General features: G+C 39.0%; 1 protein-coding gene across 2 annotated transcripts in view; it reads left to right on the top strand.

The window, feature by feature from the left end:
* RELN (reelin) overlaps positions 1-14,634 on the top strand; it is a 286,045-nt gene that overhangs the window by 184,466 nt on the left and 86,945 nt on the right. For both annotated transcript variants that reach the window (XM_054280910.1, XM_054280902.1), the window contains exons 18-22: positions 8-241; positions 856-1,017; positions 5,349-5,585; positions 11,379-11,571; positions 14,122-14,234. In XM_054280910.1, coding sequence (XP_054136885.1) covers positions 8-241; positions 856-1,017; positions 5,349-5,585; positions 11,379-11,571; positions 14,122-14,234 — 939 coding nt within the window. The remainder of the gene's footprint in view (positions 1-7; positions 242-855; positions 1,018-5,348; positions 5,586-11,378; positions 11,572-14,121; positions 14,235-14,634) is intronic.

Genomic DNA, 14,634 nt, shown 5'->3' with positions numbered 1-14,634 from the left:
CCCGCAGGTGTGACCCCGGTTTCTCGGGGCCGGCATGCGAGACGGCGTCGCAGACCTTCCCCATGTTCATCTCCGAGAGCTTCTCCAGCTCCCGCCTCTCCTCCTACCACAGCTTCTACTCCATCCGCGGGGCCGAGGTCAGCTTCGGCTGTGGGGTGCTGGCCAGCGGCAAGGCCCTGGTCTTCAACAAGGACGGCAGGCGCCAGCTCATCACCTCCTTCCTGGACAGCTCCCAGTCCAGGTGAGAGGGAAGGAGGAGCAAAGAAATGGGGGAGCTCCTCCCTCTCCAGCTTGTCTGTTATTAAACCAGTTTTTGTTTTAAAAAACTCCTAGGTCCATGTTTTAATGGTGATTTCATAGCCTTGCCTTTTTTCGCTCCTGCTTTGTAAACAACAGAGCCCAAAACAGACTGGAGGGAAGTTATTGTACAGCTCGGATGGAAAATATGAAATGTTAATATCAAACCTGAGTGTCAAAGCCAAGTGCTAATTAATTATTTATAAGATTGTGTTTATTTGACAGCTTGTGGCAGCTGATTAGATCCATTCACTATCTCTCCCTCCCCTTCAGTGCCTAATAAATAATTAAATGCAGTAATGATTGGCATTTTTTTAACTATATGCACCACAATGCATTGCTTGACAATAAAAACAAATCACAAGTACAAAACCCCATAACCGATATTTATGAAAATTTGCCTAGATTGAGAAGATCTGAAAACAACCTGGTTAGGGGAAAAACAAAACCAAACCAAACCCAAATAAACCACAAAATAAAACAAAAAAAAAAACCAACAAAAAAGAAAAACCACTGTGGAAAGGATACCCAGCAAACATTTGTGTGGTTCTGATGCAGGTTCCTGCAGTTCACACTGCGCCTGGGCAGCAAGTCAGTGCTGAGCACCTGCAAAGCGCCCGACCAGCCCGGGGAAGGAGTGCTGCTGCACTACTCCTACGACAACGGCATCACCTGGAAACTGCTGGAGCACTACTCTTACCTCAACTACCACGAGCCAAGGTACGTGCACACACATCACCAAGAGTTATTTGCATGCAGTTATGCTGACTCTGGTGGTCACTGCAATGTGGAGACTGAGTAGGTGGTGCAAGAGGGAATGAAGAGGCTTTATTGCCCACTGAAGTTACCACCTTCCTTTAAAATGTTGCAGCTGTTCTAGGCACTTCTCTCTATAAAAATGAACACATCCATTTAATGGCTTTCAAGTCTAAGGTGATACAACAGAACAAGCTGAGGCAGTACAGGAGGAGGGAGAGGAATGTACTTGTGGGAAATAGGGGCATGACTCTTCCCCTGGAAGCAGCGACTTGTAAGGAAAAATTAACATAAATTATTTGTAGCTTTGAAGCCATAGATACCCTTACTACACCAGCCTCTGGGATTAGGAGTTTGCAGGCAGCACAGGACAGCTGGGACAGAATCTGATTGTGAGGATCTCTGCAGGATTGTGAGGATCTCTGAGGTTGGCAGGAAAACTCACCTGCTCCCACTCTCAAGGCAATTGCATGTCTGTGCCTCTGCCCTGGGCTGGGCTTGGTGCCCTGGGAGAACCTGCTGCTGACTGTGCCTGGGACTTGCACAAATAAAAAAGAAGTTGAATAAAGAGCTCATTTCATCTAGCAATGCCTATGTTTGGTGTCAGATTGGAGAGGAATACATCTCTTGTATTTAGAGAAGGTGTTCCTTACTGATACCTTTGGTGACACCATCCACCAAATTTAGTAGAGCAATACAAAATCAGGAGTCTCCATGAAGTACCAAAATCCTGGAATAGTCTGGTCTGGATCTATGCAAACCCTCTCAAACCTGGCAGCAGCCACCTTCATGGGGTGCTGCAGCAGAGCCAATAAAAGCCAGTTTAATCTCCAGTTAAAGGAGATGCTTTGCAAAGAGCCCAGAAGAGGCAGAACTGGCATTGGCATCACTGGACTCATTCCAGCACGTCCATTTCCTGCCCACGGGTAGCTTTGACCTGGGTATTGCCCTGTGTCTTCTTCTCTACTGAGTTCAAGGAAAACATCTTAGTCAGCCCCAGGGGTGGGACTGGAAATAGCCTGCAAGTCACTTTAGCTACACATAACTTTCATTATTTATATTTATTGAGCTCAGATGAGTGCTTTTTTAAAAACAAAACAAAAAAAATAGATTTCCACATCTTGTTAATAGCTCAGTACAAAATTGCAATATTCAAAGTGTGATTAAGAATGTTATAATTGAAAAAAAATCCCTCATAACATTTAAATTATTTCCTGGGAGCTATAAGAAATACTTTAAAATGTGAGAGGAGGACTGTATTTTGTAGCAATACATTGTAGACTTCAATTTCTGAAGTTCTAAATGTTTCCAAAGGAAAGATGCTACAGACTGAAAGACTTAAAAATCTTCTTCAAAGTTTAGTTTGCCTACCTTTGTTATAGTCACACATATATTTTATATGACCCTGCTTCTTAATCTTAGATTCAAAACTACATCTGTAGGAATTATATTTCCCTAAAGGTTTTTAATATATAGCACTATGAAATTTTTATAACAAAAAGCAAAAAACATATTCTGGTGACTGATTTTAATCAAGTTTAAGATGTAAATGTAATAAATTACACAGATGCCAGAGATTTATTTTTCTTTTTAAGGTTAGGTATGAAACACAATTTCTGTTGTTCTGACAAGGTACAGAGCAAAGAACATTATACACAAGCTAGAGAGATTTTGCCATGGGAGGTGGGTGAATGGATGGATGGATGGATGGATGGATGGATGGATGGATGGATGGATGGAAGGAAAGATAGATAGATAGATAGATAGATAGATAGATAGATAGATAGATAGATAGATAGATGATAGATAGATAGATAGATAGATAGATAGATAGATAGATAATTCAGTCCACTCTGGGTAGATAAAAAAATGACATAGATACGAACCTGAAGCTAATGCTGGCAATAATTATGAACACAGCTTCACCTTTTCATATTATGTTGTCTGAAAATATCAGCATTTTCAGTAATATAGATGGACTGCTGCAAAGTTTGGCAATCAGTCTGTATCCACGAATTTAATTAATCTTCAGTCATACAAAAAATAATTACACATTTAATGTTCTCCTGAAAAGGTGCATTTAATCTGCTAACATTTGACAGCTGCATTTTTCTTCTGGGCAGAACAGCGGTGGCTTTTCAATATTAGGTATGCGCATAGCTTGAAAGAATGAGATCAGAGCAAAGGTCTCCCAGCTGGTTTTTAACAAATTTAATGGTGGCTGGTAATGTAAGTAGGAACACTTTTCTTCTCTGCAGCAGAAAAGTCATTAGCAGGAATCCCCCTCCCTCTCCATCTATCTCCAACAAATCAAAGCCAGACAGGAGAAGTTGTTACAACTGGAGGTGTAGTCAGGTTCTGCATGCTAAGATATGTGCCATACGTGGTGGTTTACACCTACATTTTTAAATTGTGTTAGCTTAATCCCCTGGGATGGGGAATTTATTTTAACATGTGTTAAATATTTCAGCATCTGATATGTGTATCAGTGGTGCATGTCATGATTTAGGATTTTCTGTATATTACTGTCTGTGAGAATTAGTGTCCACGTGGGCAAGTTTATGAGAGTTAAGAGTGAAAGGGAAGATACAGGCATCAGAGGCAGCCACCAGCAGAGAATATGCCCTGGATTATGTCAGAGCATTAGCTCACACAAGTGCCAGGTGCTTCACATTGCCCACTGGATACAGTGCTCTCCTTACCAGGGTGCCAGCTTTCCTCAGGATAACACCCCTGAATCATGGCAGAAAAAAAATATGGTTCTTTTTAGCATCAGTAGCAATTTCTTGTCATTTGTGCCTTTAAAAAATTAACCCAAAAGGTTATAAAGTTGCTTCTTATGAGGGAATCCTTAGTAGAAAAGAAGCCAGGGTCTGAAGTTGTTCAAACATGTTTATTTGAGTGTAAAGGAAATGTATCCACCGTACATAAAGTGTGTACTGTGCTGGTCTCATGCCACAGAGTCATGGCCATGTCACCTCTGGCTGTCCCTCTGCACTTCTCTCTCCAGTCGATGGATGGCAAAAAGCAGCTCCTAGAAAAGCCAGGCAGGACTTTCTGAGTGCTTCCCACCTGTTTAGCCCAGCTATTTGGTATTTTCTGGTTAATGGATTAATGTATTCTTCTTTAAAATGAATGTGGCACTAAGCAACAGTATTATAAATCTACTCCCTACAAGGATGGTGTAGCAAGTCATTTTTAAGAGTGTGGTTTTTGCACTAAGATTGCCACAGGCACAAGACTCTTTCATATGCAGAGAACAAAACATTATAACAGGCAGCTCAGAAAGACTTGAGTATGAAAAGAGTTTGGTGCTGAAGTATAAAAAAGATGCTTTTATTTACCTGATATTTCATTTTATCCATATTTCCTCTAACAGAGAAAGAAAAATCACAGCTACATGATGAGCTGGCTGAAAACCCTTTAGCCAGCAAGTAATTGTACCCCAATGGAGACAAATGTCCCTGTTGCCAGTCTGTCTCACAGCTGATGTGGCTGTGTGGGGTACCATGGTCTCAGTGATTTATGGGGCTTTCAAGAAGGTGTCATTGCTGTGGCAATTAATGTATACTCCCTCCTGCAGTGTATGAAAATTGCTCCTGGAAATCAGATAATACTCTTAATTTTCTTTGCAGTTTTTCATTTCTAGGTGTGTTGACACAGCTGCCATGACAAATCAGGTGACCTTGCATACCAGAAGCACCTGGGACTCACCTCCAGTTGCATCTCTATGCAGCTACAGAAAAGGAGTATCTGCCCAAAAGGACTACCCATAATCACACTGTCTGACAAGATGAACCTTTTCCACTTGACTGTGGCAATTTACAGGGGTGGATTCTTCTAGGACAAGAGCACCAATAGAATGATATCAATGCTATGTGGGGAATGCAGATGTTTACAAGATGCAGATCTTCAGGATAAAACCCACTGCGTCTGACAAAGGGGAATTGGAATCCTTAAATCCTTGTCAGCTCATCATTCCTTTGCTAATTTACACCTTTAAATTTACTGAGAGGTCCTCAATGGAAGCAAAAATTACAGATTTGGTAGAAACTCTTTCTGGTGGCTTTTGGACATGCCTGGGTTTCAGTAAATGAACTGATTACCAAGAGAACTAACAATTCCCCTGTTCCTGTCGCTGGTAGCAGCTATACCAGCTGATGCTATGGTATTTGTGGGTTAAATTTACTCCATGACTTTTAGGGTCAGTAAGGAAAAGTTACCAAAAATACATCCCCATGGAATTATTACAAACCAGGAAAAACTGGCAATAACGACTTTGTTTTGTTTTCCAGAATAATTTCAGTGGAGCTGCCTGAAGATGCAAGGCAGGTTGGCATTCAGTTCAGGTGGTGGCAGCCATATCACTCTTCTCAAGGCGAAGACGTGTGGGCAATCGATGAAATCATCATGACCTCTGTGCTTTTCAACAGCATCAGCCTGGACTTCACCAACCTGGTTGAAGTCACACAGTCTCTGGGCTTCTACCTGGGGAATGTTCAGCCCTACTGTGGCCATGACTGGACTCTCTGGTGAGAAACATGTATTCTTTCCTGTTCTGCTTTTGTTTTCCTTGTCTATTCATCCTGCTAAGGATCAAGTGACTGCTGAAAATGCATTTTTCTGGCAGCTTTTCAGAGTAATAATGTGTCTTATCCTTGAATTGTGGACAAAATACAGTCACTAATCTCATTGCAATTAGCAGTAAGTTTTTCACTTCATTGCACAGATTTATGTTTGGTGGGAACATTGAATGTGGCATTCTTTTTCCATGAAGTATTTAAAGAATACACTAATAGAAAAAAATTCAGAAATGTTTAATAATCTTCACTTCAAATCCAGGCAGGTTAATATGGATATGCAGGTAATGAAATAATAGGTTAAGTAAAGACTGAATATTTTGTAAGTGATGTTCAGATCTATGTACATAGCCATTCTATTGTAATCCAGAAAGCAAAAGGCAGCAGAATATAGGCATTATCCATTTGTAGTTGCTTTCTCTGGTATTACATACACTTAGACTTCTGCACTGTGATCAGCATTATGACATATTGCAATTAGGTCTCAAATATGCTGTGTATTTAGAAACAAAAGCAAGAAAACATCAAGCCCTCAAAGGAAATAGAGGCAAGAGAAGCAAAAGAAGGGAAGAGCAAAATAAAAAAAAATTGTTAGGATTGCATAAAAATATGCTTTTTAAACTAAAACATTGACATGCTTCACAAAAAAAAATCTGGAGCATTTGAATGTAACATTTGGAATTAATACAAGGGAAGCTCAATTTAATCTGTGTGTTTTGATTAAAACCAAATAACAGTTTTGTGCTAGTCTCATCAACCTATAAACCCAGTATAGTTTTAATTGGCATAGATATATTTCTTTGGAGAAAGTACAATCACAGTAATTATAGAAAACCTGAAGAAAATAAAATAATTTTAGCATCCCCATGGACACTCAGAGAAACACTGTTGGAATTTTATTAACAAGTATCTCTGAGCAATCTGATTTGACTTTCTGATCATCTGTCAGACTAAAAGGAGTTGGCTTAGCAGTAGGAACAACACCAAATGTGTCCTAGCACTGATAATGAGGCAGTAGAAGCACCATTAACCACTTTAATAAGGACAAGGAAGGTACTCGCTGCTCATTAAAATGAAACAACATGTTAGGGCTCAAACTGTTTGCATCTTCCTTATCAAAGAGTTGGAATGAAAGCCTTTTAATGACATTGTTTTCCCTCTGTACTTTTAAGACCAGTTTATCATGGGAAGGAGGGCAGATAAGATAGCAGAGGTTCCTCTCTTTTCCTCCCACGACTTTAAATCAGAATCAAAATAATAAACACTAAGAAAAATTCTCCATCCCATATGGAGAAGGACTGGGTTTGTACTGCTCAGTCATAGTAGAAACATTGAAGTTTCCATGCATCAAATATAGAATCAAAACCTTCCTCACTGTTTGTGTCTAAGTATTTTTCATTATCACTGGAAAACATGAACTCTATCCTTCACTGACCTTGCTCCTCTCATGGGAAATTTTTAAACTTACACAAAGTCTGTACAAATGGTTGCTAGTTAAATTAATTATTGTTGGGTTTTCCCAGCTGTGAGTCCATTTGGTTCTCATTTTCTAACTCATGAGTTTCTAACTCACGAGCAGATCTTGCAGTAGCACTGACACCATCCTCCTGAGAACAGTCTGACAACAGCTTTTTCATTAGAACAACTATGGGAAATACACTATCAATCATTTTACAGGGTGGCATCCCCAGGCCCATTTTCACAGAATTGCTTTTAATTGTCTATTAGGTCTCCATTTCTGCCTTAGAACCTGTAAACATGAAACATTTATCCTTAACATTGGAAAAAACTGAGGAGGGAGATTTTTAAAATTTTTATTAAGAGGTAGGCTGTTCTTTTCCATACATGGCTTCATTTTAAAATAGAAGTTTGTTGATAAACATATGTTTTGATCAAAGGTGATTCTTGAGTATTTTCATGGTCTATATCTGAACAGTCATTTTATTTGATAGCCGCCATCACCATTTGGTTTCAGAATGGATCCTTAACTTTATTACATCATGTGTATTGGTTGTAGTGAAAGGACTCTGGAACACTTTAAAATGAAGTGCTTGATGATGTACATTAATTCATCCCTTCTCCAAAATGCTCATATTCAGGCAAAATTTTGAACCAAATGTCTCTGGAGTATTATAGGCTATATACAGCGACTGGCTGCAATTCATTTAAATATTGATAAGGAGATATATATATATATATATATATATATATATATAAATCCCTTTATTTTTATATATATATGTATATATATGTATTCATCTGGATACAAATAAAATAGCTTTATTTAAATATATATATGTATTCATCTGGACACAAATGAAATAGCTTTATATAAATAAATTGTCTCCAGTCAGATGACAGCATTATGATTTAGCTCAGTGTAGCAAACAATAGAGTGTCCCACTGCCCCTGGAGAAGCCTAGAAGAAGACTGTAAAGCTGTCTTGTCATGAGCTATGTTTATGGAGCAATATCATACAGTGGTCTTACATCAGCTTGGTAGTTTGTCTTAAATGTTTTGTTGTTTAGAGTAATTGTTACTCTGTGACATGCAGAAAGTTTCTTTCAGGTAATTGACTTAATTCTATTAATAATGTTAATACATTTAGGAATTATTTAGCAAAGCAGGTGTGATGCAGAAAGGCCAAACATCCCTGCTTTTGATGGGAGCAAAGCTGCGTCTGGTGCGAGCGCTGGGCCTCCGTGTCAATATTTTCAGTCAACGCAGATTTACAAAACAAGCTGCATCCATGTGGCTTTTCAGCATTCCTAAAAGTCCCAGCCTTGAAAAGATGGTAACTCTGGGGATCTCAGAGCAGTTTGGAGCAATGCAGGTTGGCTGACATTGGCTGTGATACCATTCCCAGAAGTACCAATTAGCTGGCAGTGCTTGGAGGGAGAGTGATTGTTCTGAGGGCACCTATGGGTATTGTTCCTGTGCCTCTGCAGGTCTAATTACACACGTGCCAGAAACCCACTCACAGCAACAAATTTATACAAAAATGAGGCCTCTGCATTCTCGTTTCTGAAGATTTTTTAGTTAATTATTATGACGCTGGGGACATGACTTCATCTTTTACAAATTCTGGAAAGGTATTCCAGCTGTGTGGCTGCCAGAACAAAGAAAACATTTGGTATTCCAGCAAAAGAACATACCCCTAACCACAACATGAGAGATCTGGAGAGCAAAGAAGGGACAAGGTAGAGCCCACAACTTTAATGCTACTTGTGTTCAGCTGGAGGCAAAATGTGGATGATAAAGGACTTTGTGTACCTGTAATGTGATTTCCTTCCCTCAAAAGAGCTTCTTATAGAGCACCACATATTGTCTGCATCTCAATACTATCTTCCTTTTCCACATTTCTTTAATATGCATTTTAAAGAGCTGATTTGACTTTTTAACTTACTTAATATACTTACTTAATCTATTGTGTACAATATCCAGTGACTAAGCTATTAAATTAAAATGAATACTAAATTTAAAATATTTTAATCATTACCTGAATGCCACCAGAAAGAATATATTAGAGTTTAAGACTTCTTTTTTTCTCATTTTATTTAGTAGCATTGAATAAAAGGAATTTTTGTGAAGACAAGAGCAAAATGTTACATTTAATTCTTTGCCCTTTTTTTTTTTTCACTAGAAGTCCTTTACTTGTCTTCTGTTACTTTGGTAAGACAACTTCTGGGCAGATGTTTCATCAAATAATTGTTGAGTTTCAACTCCTTTATTCTGTTCAGATAAGCTTCAGGTAGCTGTGATGTGCTGCTATGCCCGGGTTTTTGTGTGCAGTGCCAAATCCTCTTCCAAAGCAGTGCTACACATAACTGTCAGCAGATTACACTGCACATGTTTGGCTGACACCTGAAGAGCCTGGTTGTATTGGCACAGATTTCCCAACACAGCCTGTGTCAGATCAAATGAGCTTTAGCTTTTAAATTTGAGGATTTTTGTCATTTTACAAAATACAAGATAAAATTTAGAAGAAAAGGAGATTCAGGCATTAACCAGACAAGCTCTTCTGAGGTGCATTCAGATCTAACCATGAAGCCACAAACCACAGGGAGATGTACTGCTGATGAGTGCACATTATATCCTCTTCTTAACTTAAAATTATCATTCCTATTGAGAAGAAAAACACTAACACCAACTGAAAGGGCAAACAGTTCAGATACAGTTTTCCAAGATAACTTCCTGCCTTCCAGTCCAGCTGTCGATGGCTGTGCCCTTGTGCCCTGGCAGTGAAGGGAGTGCCCATCCACAGTCACTCTGGGCTGCTGAGTGACAAGACAAAGTGAAAATTTTCATATAATATCATGACCTGGACCATCTTTAGGAAATCAAGTCGCAGAAGTAAGGCCAGAGAGTAGAAAGCAGACAGGATCTTAACTTATGCCAAGTAACAGAAATTTGATAATGACAAAACTAATGTCAGCTTTCAGTAATTTCTCCTAAAGCTTTAAGCTAGGATGCTGACATGTATGGCATAAGTGCTCTCTCTGGAAAGGACTCTGTAGGAAACAATGTAGGTCAGTGAATTAATTCAAAAGAGTCCTAAGTGACACTGACTTGTATTCCTTGTCCTCACACTCACTTTGCCATGACCTTGAATTTTACAGGAGTAGAAGCTAATATGTTTTTCTGTATTGTATTTAAAGATTATGACTTCTTATGTAAGATAATAAACTGTAGCTTACTCAATCATAAGAGCAACCTTGAACTAGATTATTCTCTTCATCACCCCTGTACTGAATGTAGCTTTTTTCTTTTCCATGATGATTTGCAGTGATTTTCTTTAAAAAGAGCCAATCCCTTTTCTAAATTGTTTGCATTTAAGAATAGTCTTAGCAAATATTGAAGCTGAAAGGACTACAGTATTTCTGAAGACACTAAGTAAACATCTCAAACTAAGCAGAGGGAGGCAATTTTCATTCTATGTGAACTTTCATTAAATACTCTTGTTTTGATGGCTAGTGAGCAAGATTCAATGTTTAAGTTGTTATTACTTCCTTCTTATGCTTCTGTTGTATTTGAGGTTTTGAATTTGGTTGTTTCCTTTTTCTTTTGAGTAGTGCATAGAAGAAAAACCTGCATTTGAAGTGAAATATCTTGGAATTTCAGACTATAAACTTTATTACTATATATATGATAACTGGGTACCTTGCGAAATATATGTGTAGCATTACTATTGTTCTCCAATCCACTGGAAAATATAACTCTTACATCAGTGCACTCTATGGAAAAGAAGCTGAGAATAGAAGAATAATTCTGAAAAACAGTCAAGTGAATGAATTGCACAAGTCAGTGAATGAATTGCATATAGGAAAATCAATGAAGTTAACAGTGTAGATAATAAGAGTATTTTAAATTAGATTCAGAATATCTTAACTGTCCAGTATTAGAATGAAATTACAGTTCTGACTGTGGCATGACCTTAGGCAATGGACACCCAGGGGAATGAACTTTCTTTATGTTGTTTTTTCCTTATGTTGCCCTTTGCCAGATCCTAACTTGATCCTTAATACAAAAAGCATAAAACAGGATAATTCAGTGTTTCACATTCTGGCATACATCAAGACCTTCCTGGTAATTTGCAGAAGTACCAGCAGAAAGATTCTTCTGTGGTCTCATCCCACATGCCAGTCTACAGAATAAAGAAGCACAACTGTATTTAACCCAGAGCCATAATGTTCTTTTTTGAATGATTTTGGGGATCCATCCTAATTGTTTCCTTGCATCTCTCAGTTTTACAGGAGATTCAAAGCTGGCCTCTAGCATGCGCTACGTGGAGACCCAGTCCATGCAGATTGGAGCTTCCTATATGATACAGTTCAACCTGGTGATGGGCTGTGGTCAGGCCTTCACCCCTCACATGGACAACCAGGTGAAACTGGAGTACTCCACCAACCATGGCCTCACGTGGCATCTTGTTCAGGAGGTGAGGCTGGCAGCGAGGACGTTTGTCTTCCATAAACTCTGCTTTATACAGAGATAGTCTGAAATACACTTTTGGCATTGAACAAAGAAAGATGTTTTCCTTTTTCACCTTTCAGTAAATAAATTCTCTGTTGTGATCTGTCAAAATTACTAATAGAGGTATTTAGACTGTTCCTCATAACATTTGGAAGAAAGGTGTCTGAAAGCCTGAAACAAAATAGTGACAGGAATGGACAAAGGCTGAGAAAAAAATTGGGCCACAGTTAGAGCTACAGGGTAATGGCTGAGATCTTTCCTGTGCTATTGCTTTGTTTTTCTAAGCAAAATGCATCTACTGTTTCCTGGAATTTAAATGGATAGACATTCTTTCTGCCCTTGTGCACAGCCATTTGGTAAATGGAAGCACATTACTTCAGGGGATTGTAATGCAGAGCTTTCATCTCCCAGCCCTGGTTCAGGCTCAGTCCAGGCTGGAGTGACCGACCCTGTTCCCCCACTCTGCTGCAAGTGCAAACAGCAGCCCTGGCTGCTCTTCCCCCGGGTGCCTCCGTGCTGCCTCAGCACAAATGTGAGCAGCACGGAGTTCATGCTCTGGTTTTCCCTCTCAGATGAAAAGCTGGACTTTCCCCGGACTCGGGGTGAACTGACCAAGGTCCTTTGGCTGCCTCTGAGCAGGTTCAGAGGGTGTCAGGGAACTTGTCCTGCTGCCTTTCCACTGCCTGCTCTGCAGGCTCACCACAGGATTTGTATGCAAAGTTCCACACCTTCCGTGAGCAATTAAAGCTTTGCCTGGTTACCCTTGCCATGCTGTGTTTTGCCACATTTACTTTGGTGGGCATAATTAAGAAACCTCAATAAGTGAATTTTTAAACTTTGAAAATCCAAATAATGATTTCGTATCTTAAACAGAATCCAGACAAAAGCTATAAATCATATCTTTCAAACCCTGTTCATGTCTTGTATACCTAGCAAGCATCATCATCTTGGTGTCCAAGAATAGTTCCTAGCAGTGGGTGTTTGGGGTTTGTGCTTGGCATCCATGGAAGATAAGTTAGCTTCAGATTTTAGTGCTCCTTTCCTTGCTCAGTAGAGCAGAAATCAGGGAGAACATGCAGCCAAATCATTTTTCTCACACCACCCATGTTGCTGTGATAAAAGAGTATTTGTAGTATATTTCAAGGACATAACCTGGCAAATAAACAAAACACTAATTAATTAAAATGTTTGAAAATTTTGTTTGCTTTGTGATCACTGATCTTTATTAGATCCAGTTTTCTATTATCTTTTAGGGGAGATGAATCATGGAAAAATGTTTGAAAATTGCTGGAAAGGAAACTACGCCTTTAGAAAATCTACTAAAACAAAAAAAAAAAAACAGAATAAGGTCTCAGATCTTCATTTAATACTCTAAGATGTTTGAGCAATAAATTTATCTGTAAAATAATATATTCTGCCCTTCTTCATATTTAATACATAACTATTACTGTATAATTTAACTATATAAATATTCTTAATTGCCATAACTTCTGTAGAGCGTCACTGCTTTATTATTAGTTTTAGAACAGTCAGACTAGGCTACTTGCATGAGCAGGTGTCTGTTCTCTTGCCTTCATTGGGGTGAGCACAGCAGTGACCAGTGAAATACTCTTGGGCACCTAGGGATGGTCAGGAGAAGGGGCAGAAGGGACTCTGAACTGGTAGCTAGGAGAGGATCATGTAGGTTGGTAGTAACTTCCAAGCACTTTATTCATACCTCATATGTCAATTTTTTGTTCTGGCAAAGAGAAAATAAATTAATGGAATATTGCAAAAAATGAAATAACATTGGAAGGGCAATGCTATATATAATGTACTTCATTTATATTTAATATTAAAAAGATGCGATCATTAAAATGATCATATTTTCTGAATTTGAAAAAATAGAATTTGGGAAACAGACCTCAACAGGAATCTGAGTTAAATGCAGAAATAGTCCTGGAAGCAGGAGGGAACAATTTACAGCACTTGCTGCAGGTGTCAAAGCTGCAGAGCTTGGGATGGGCCCAAGGACACAACTTCAGCAGGCTGTGGCTGGGCCCTCTGGTGTGTGTCTGTCTGCTCCTACTGCTGCTGCCCACTGCAGATGGAGGGTGTGGGGCCAGTCAGCATGCCCAGGAAAAGCCTCACAATAGGTCTCTAAAATGACCTTTATGATAGTCTGGAGGTCACTTTCATAGTGATCTTGTATCCTCACTTCATAGTCCATGGTGGATGCTGGGGTGAAGATAGTAAAAACCAGAGAGATAGACATTCCTCATGGAGGAAAGCAAAACATTGCCAGTCATGAATGCTAAACTCTTTAAATAGATTCATATGGCTTTCTTCCATCCTCAATTGTACTACTGGTTTTCTGAGAAATTTCTCCACTTCATGCCAGGATTTTTCTCTTTTGTGTCTTTCACTCCAACATCTGGACCCAGACAAGCTCCTGGTTCTGTGACTGTTTGACCCTTGTTTCTGTTCCCAATTATTCCTCAACATTAAATCTAGTTTTGAAATGTTTTATTTTAAGGAATGCCTTCCCAGTATGCCAAGCTGTCAGGAGTTTACATCAGCAAGTATTTACCACTCCAGTGAATTCACTCAGTGGAGGAGAATCACTGTTCTTTTACCACAGAAGACTTGGTAAGCATTTATTTCCTATCTTTAAACACTTTTTTTTGTGGGGAAGAAGGGCAGGGGGATGTTGTGCAGACAATTTGTCACATCAATTGCTGTGAAAAATATCAAGTCATCTGCAGGTCATACTCAAGCCAATAGGTAGAGTCCCAGGGCTGACCCAGTCTCAGGTATTTCCCATAAAATACATTCCTTACATAATTAGAGAATAAAAGTTGGTGAAGTCAACAGAAACTATTGTTTAGGATTGTTTTTAATACATACTCTGACTCTCCTAATAAAGTTCAGACTTTTCAAAAATAGTGGCACTTGTCTATAAATGCCCTATTGGAGGAAGGCTTTATTTGGATTGTTAATTTTTATTTTATACATTCCTTATTGTTTACATCTTCAGACCAAAGCCCTG

The sequence above is a fragment of the Melozone crissalis genome, unplaced genomic scaffold, assembly GCF_028551555.1.
Source record: "Melozone crissalis strain CALT ecotype California unplaced genomic scaffold, PUWL_Pcris_2 ptg000004l_1, whole genome shotgun sequence".
Classification (NCBI taxonomy): domain Eukaryota; kingdom Metazoa; phylum Chordata; class Aves; order Passeriformes; family Passerellidae; genus Melozone; species Melozone crissalis.
The sequence above is the reverse complement of the archived record's forward strand: the minus strand, read 5'-3'. Positions and strand labels throughout refer to the sequence as shown.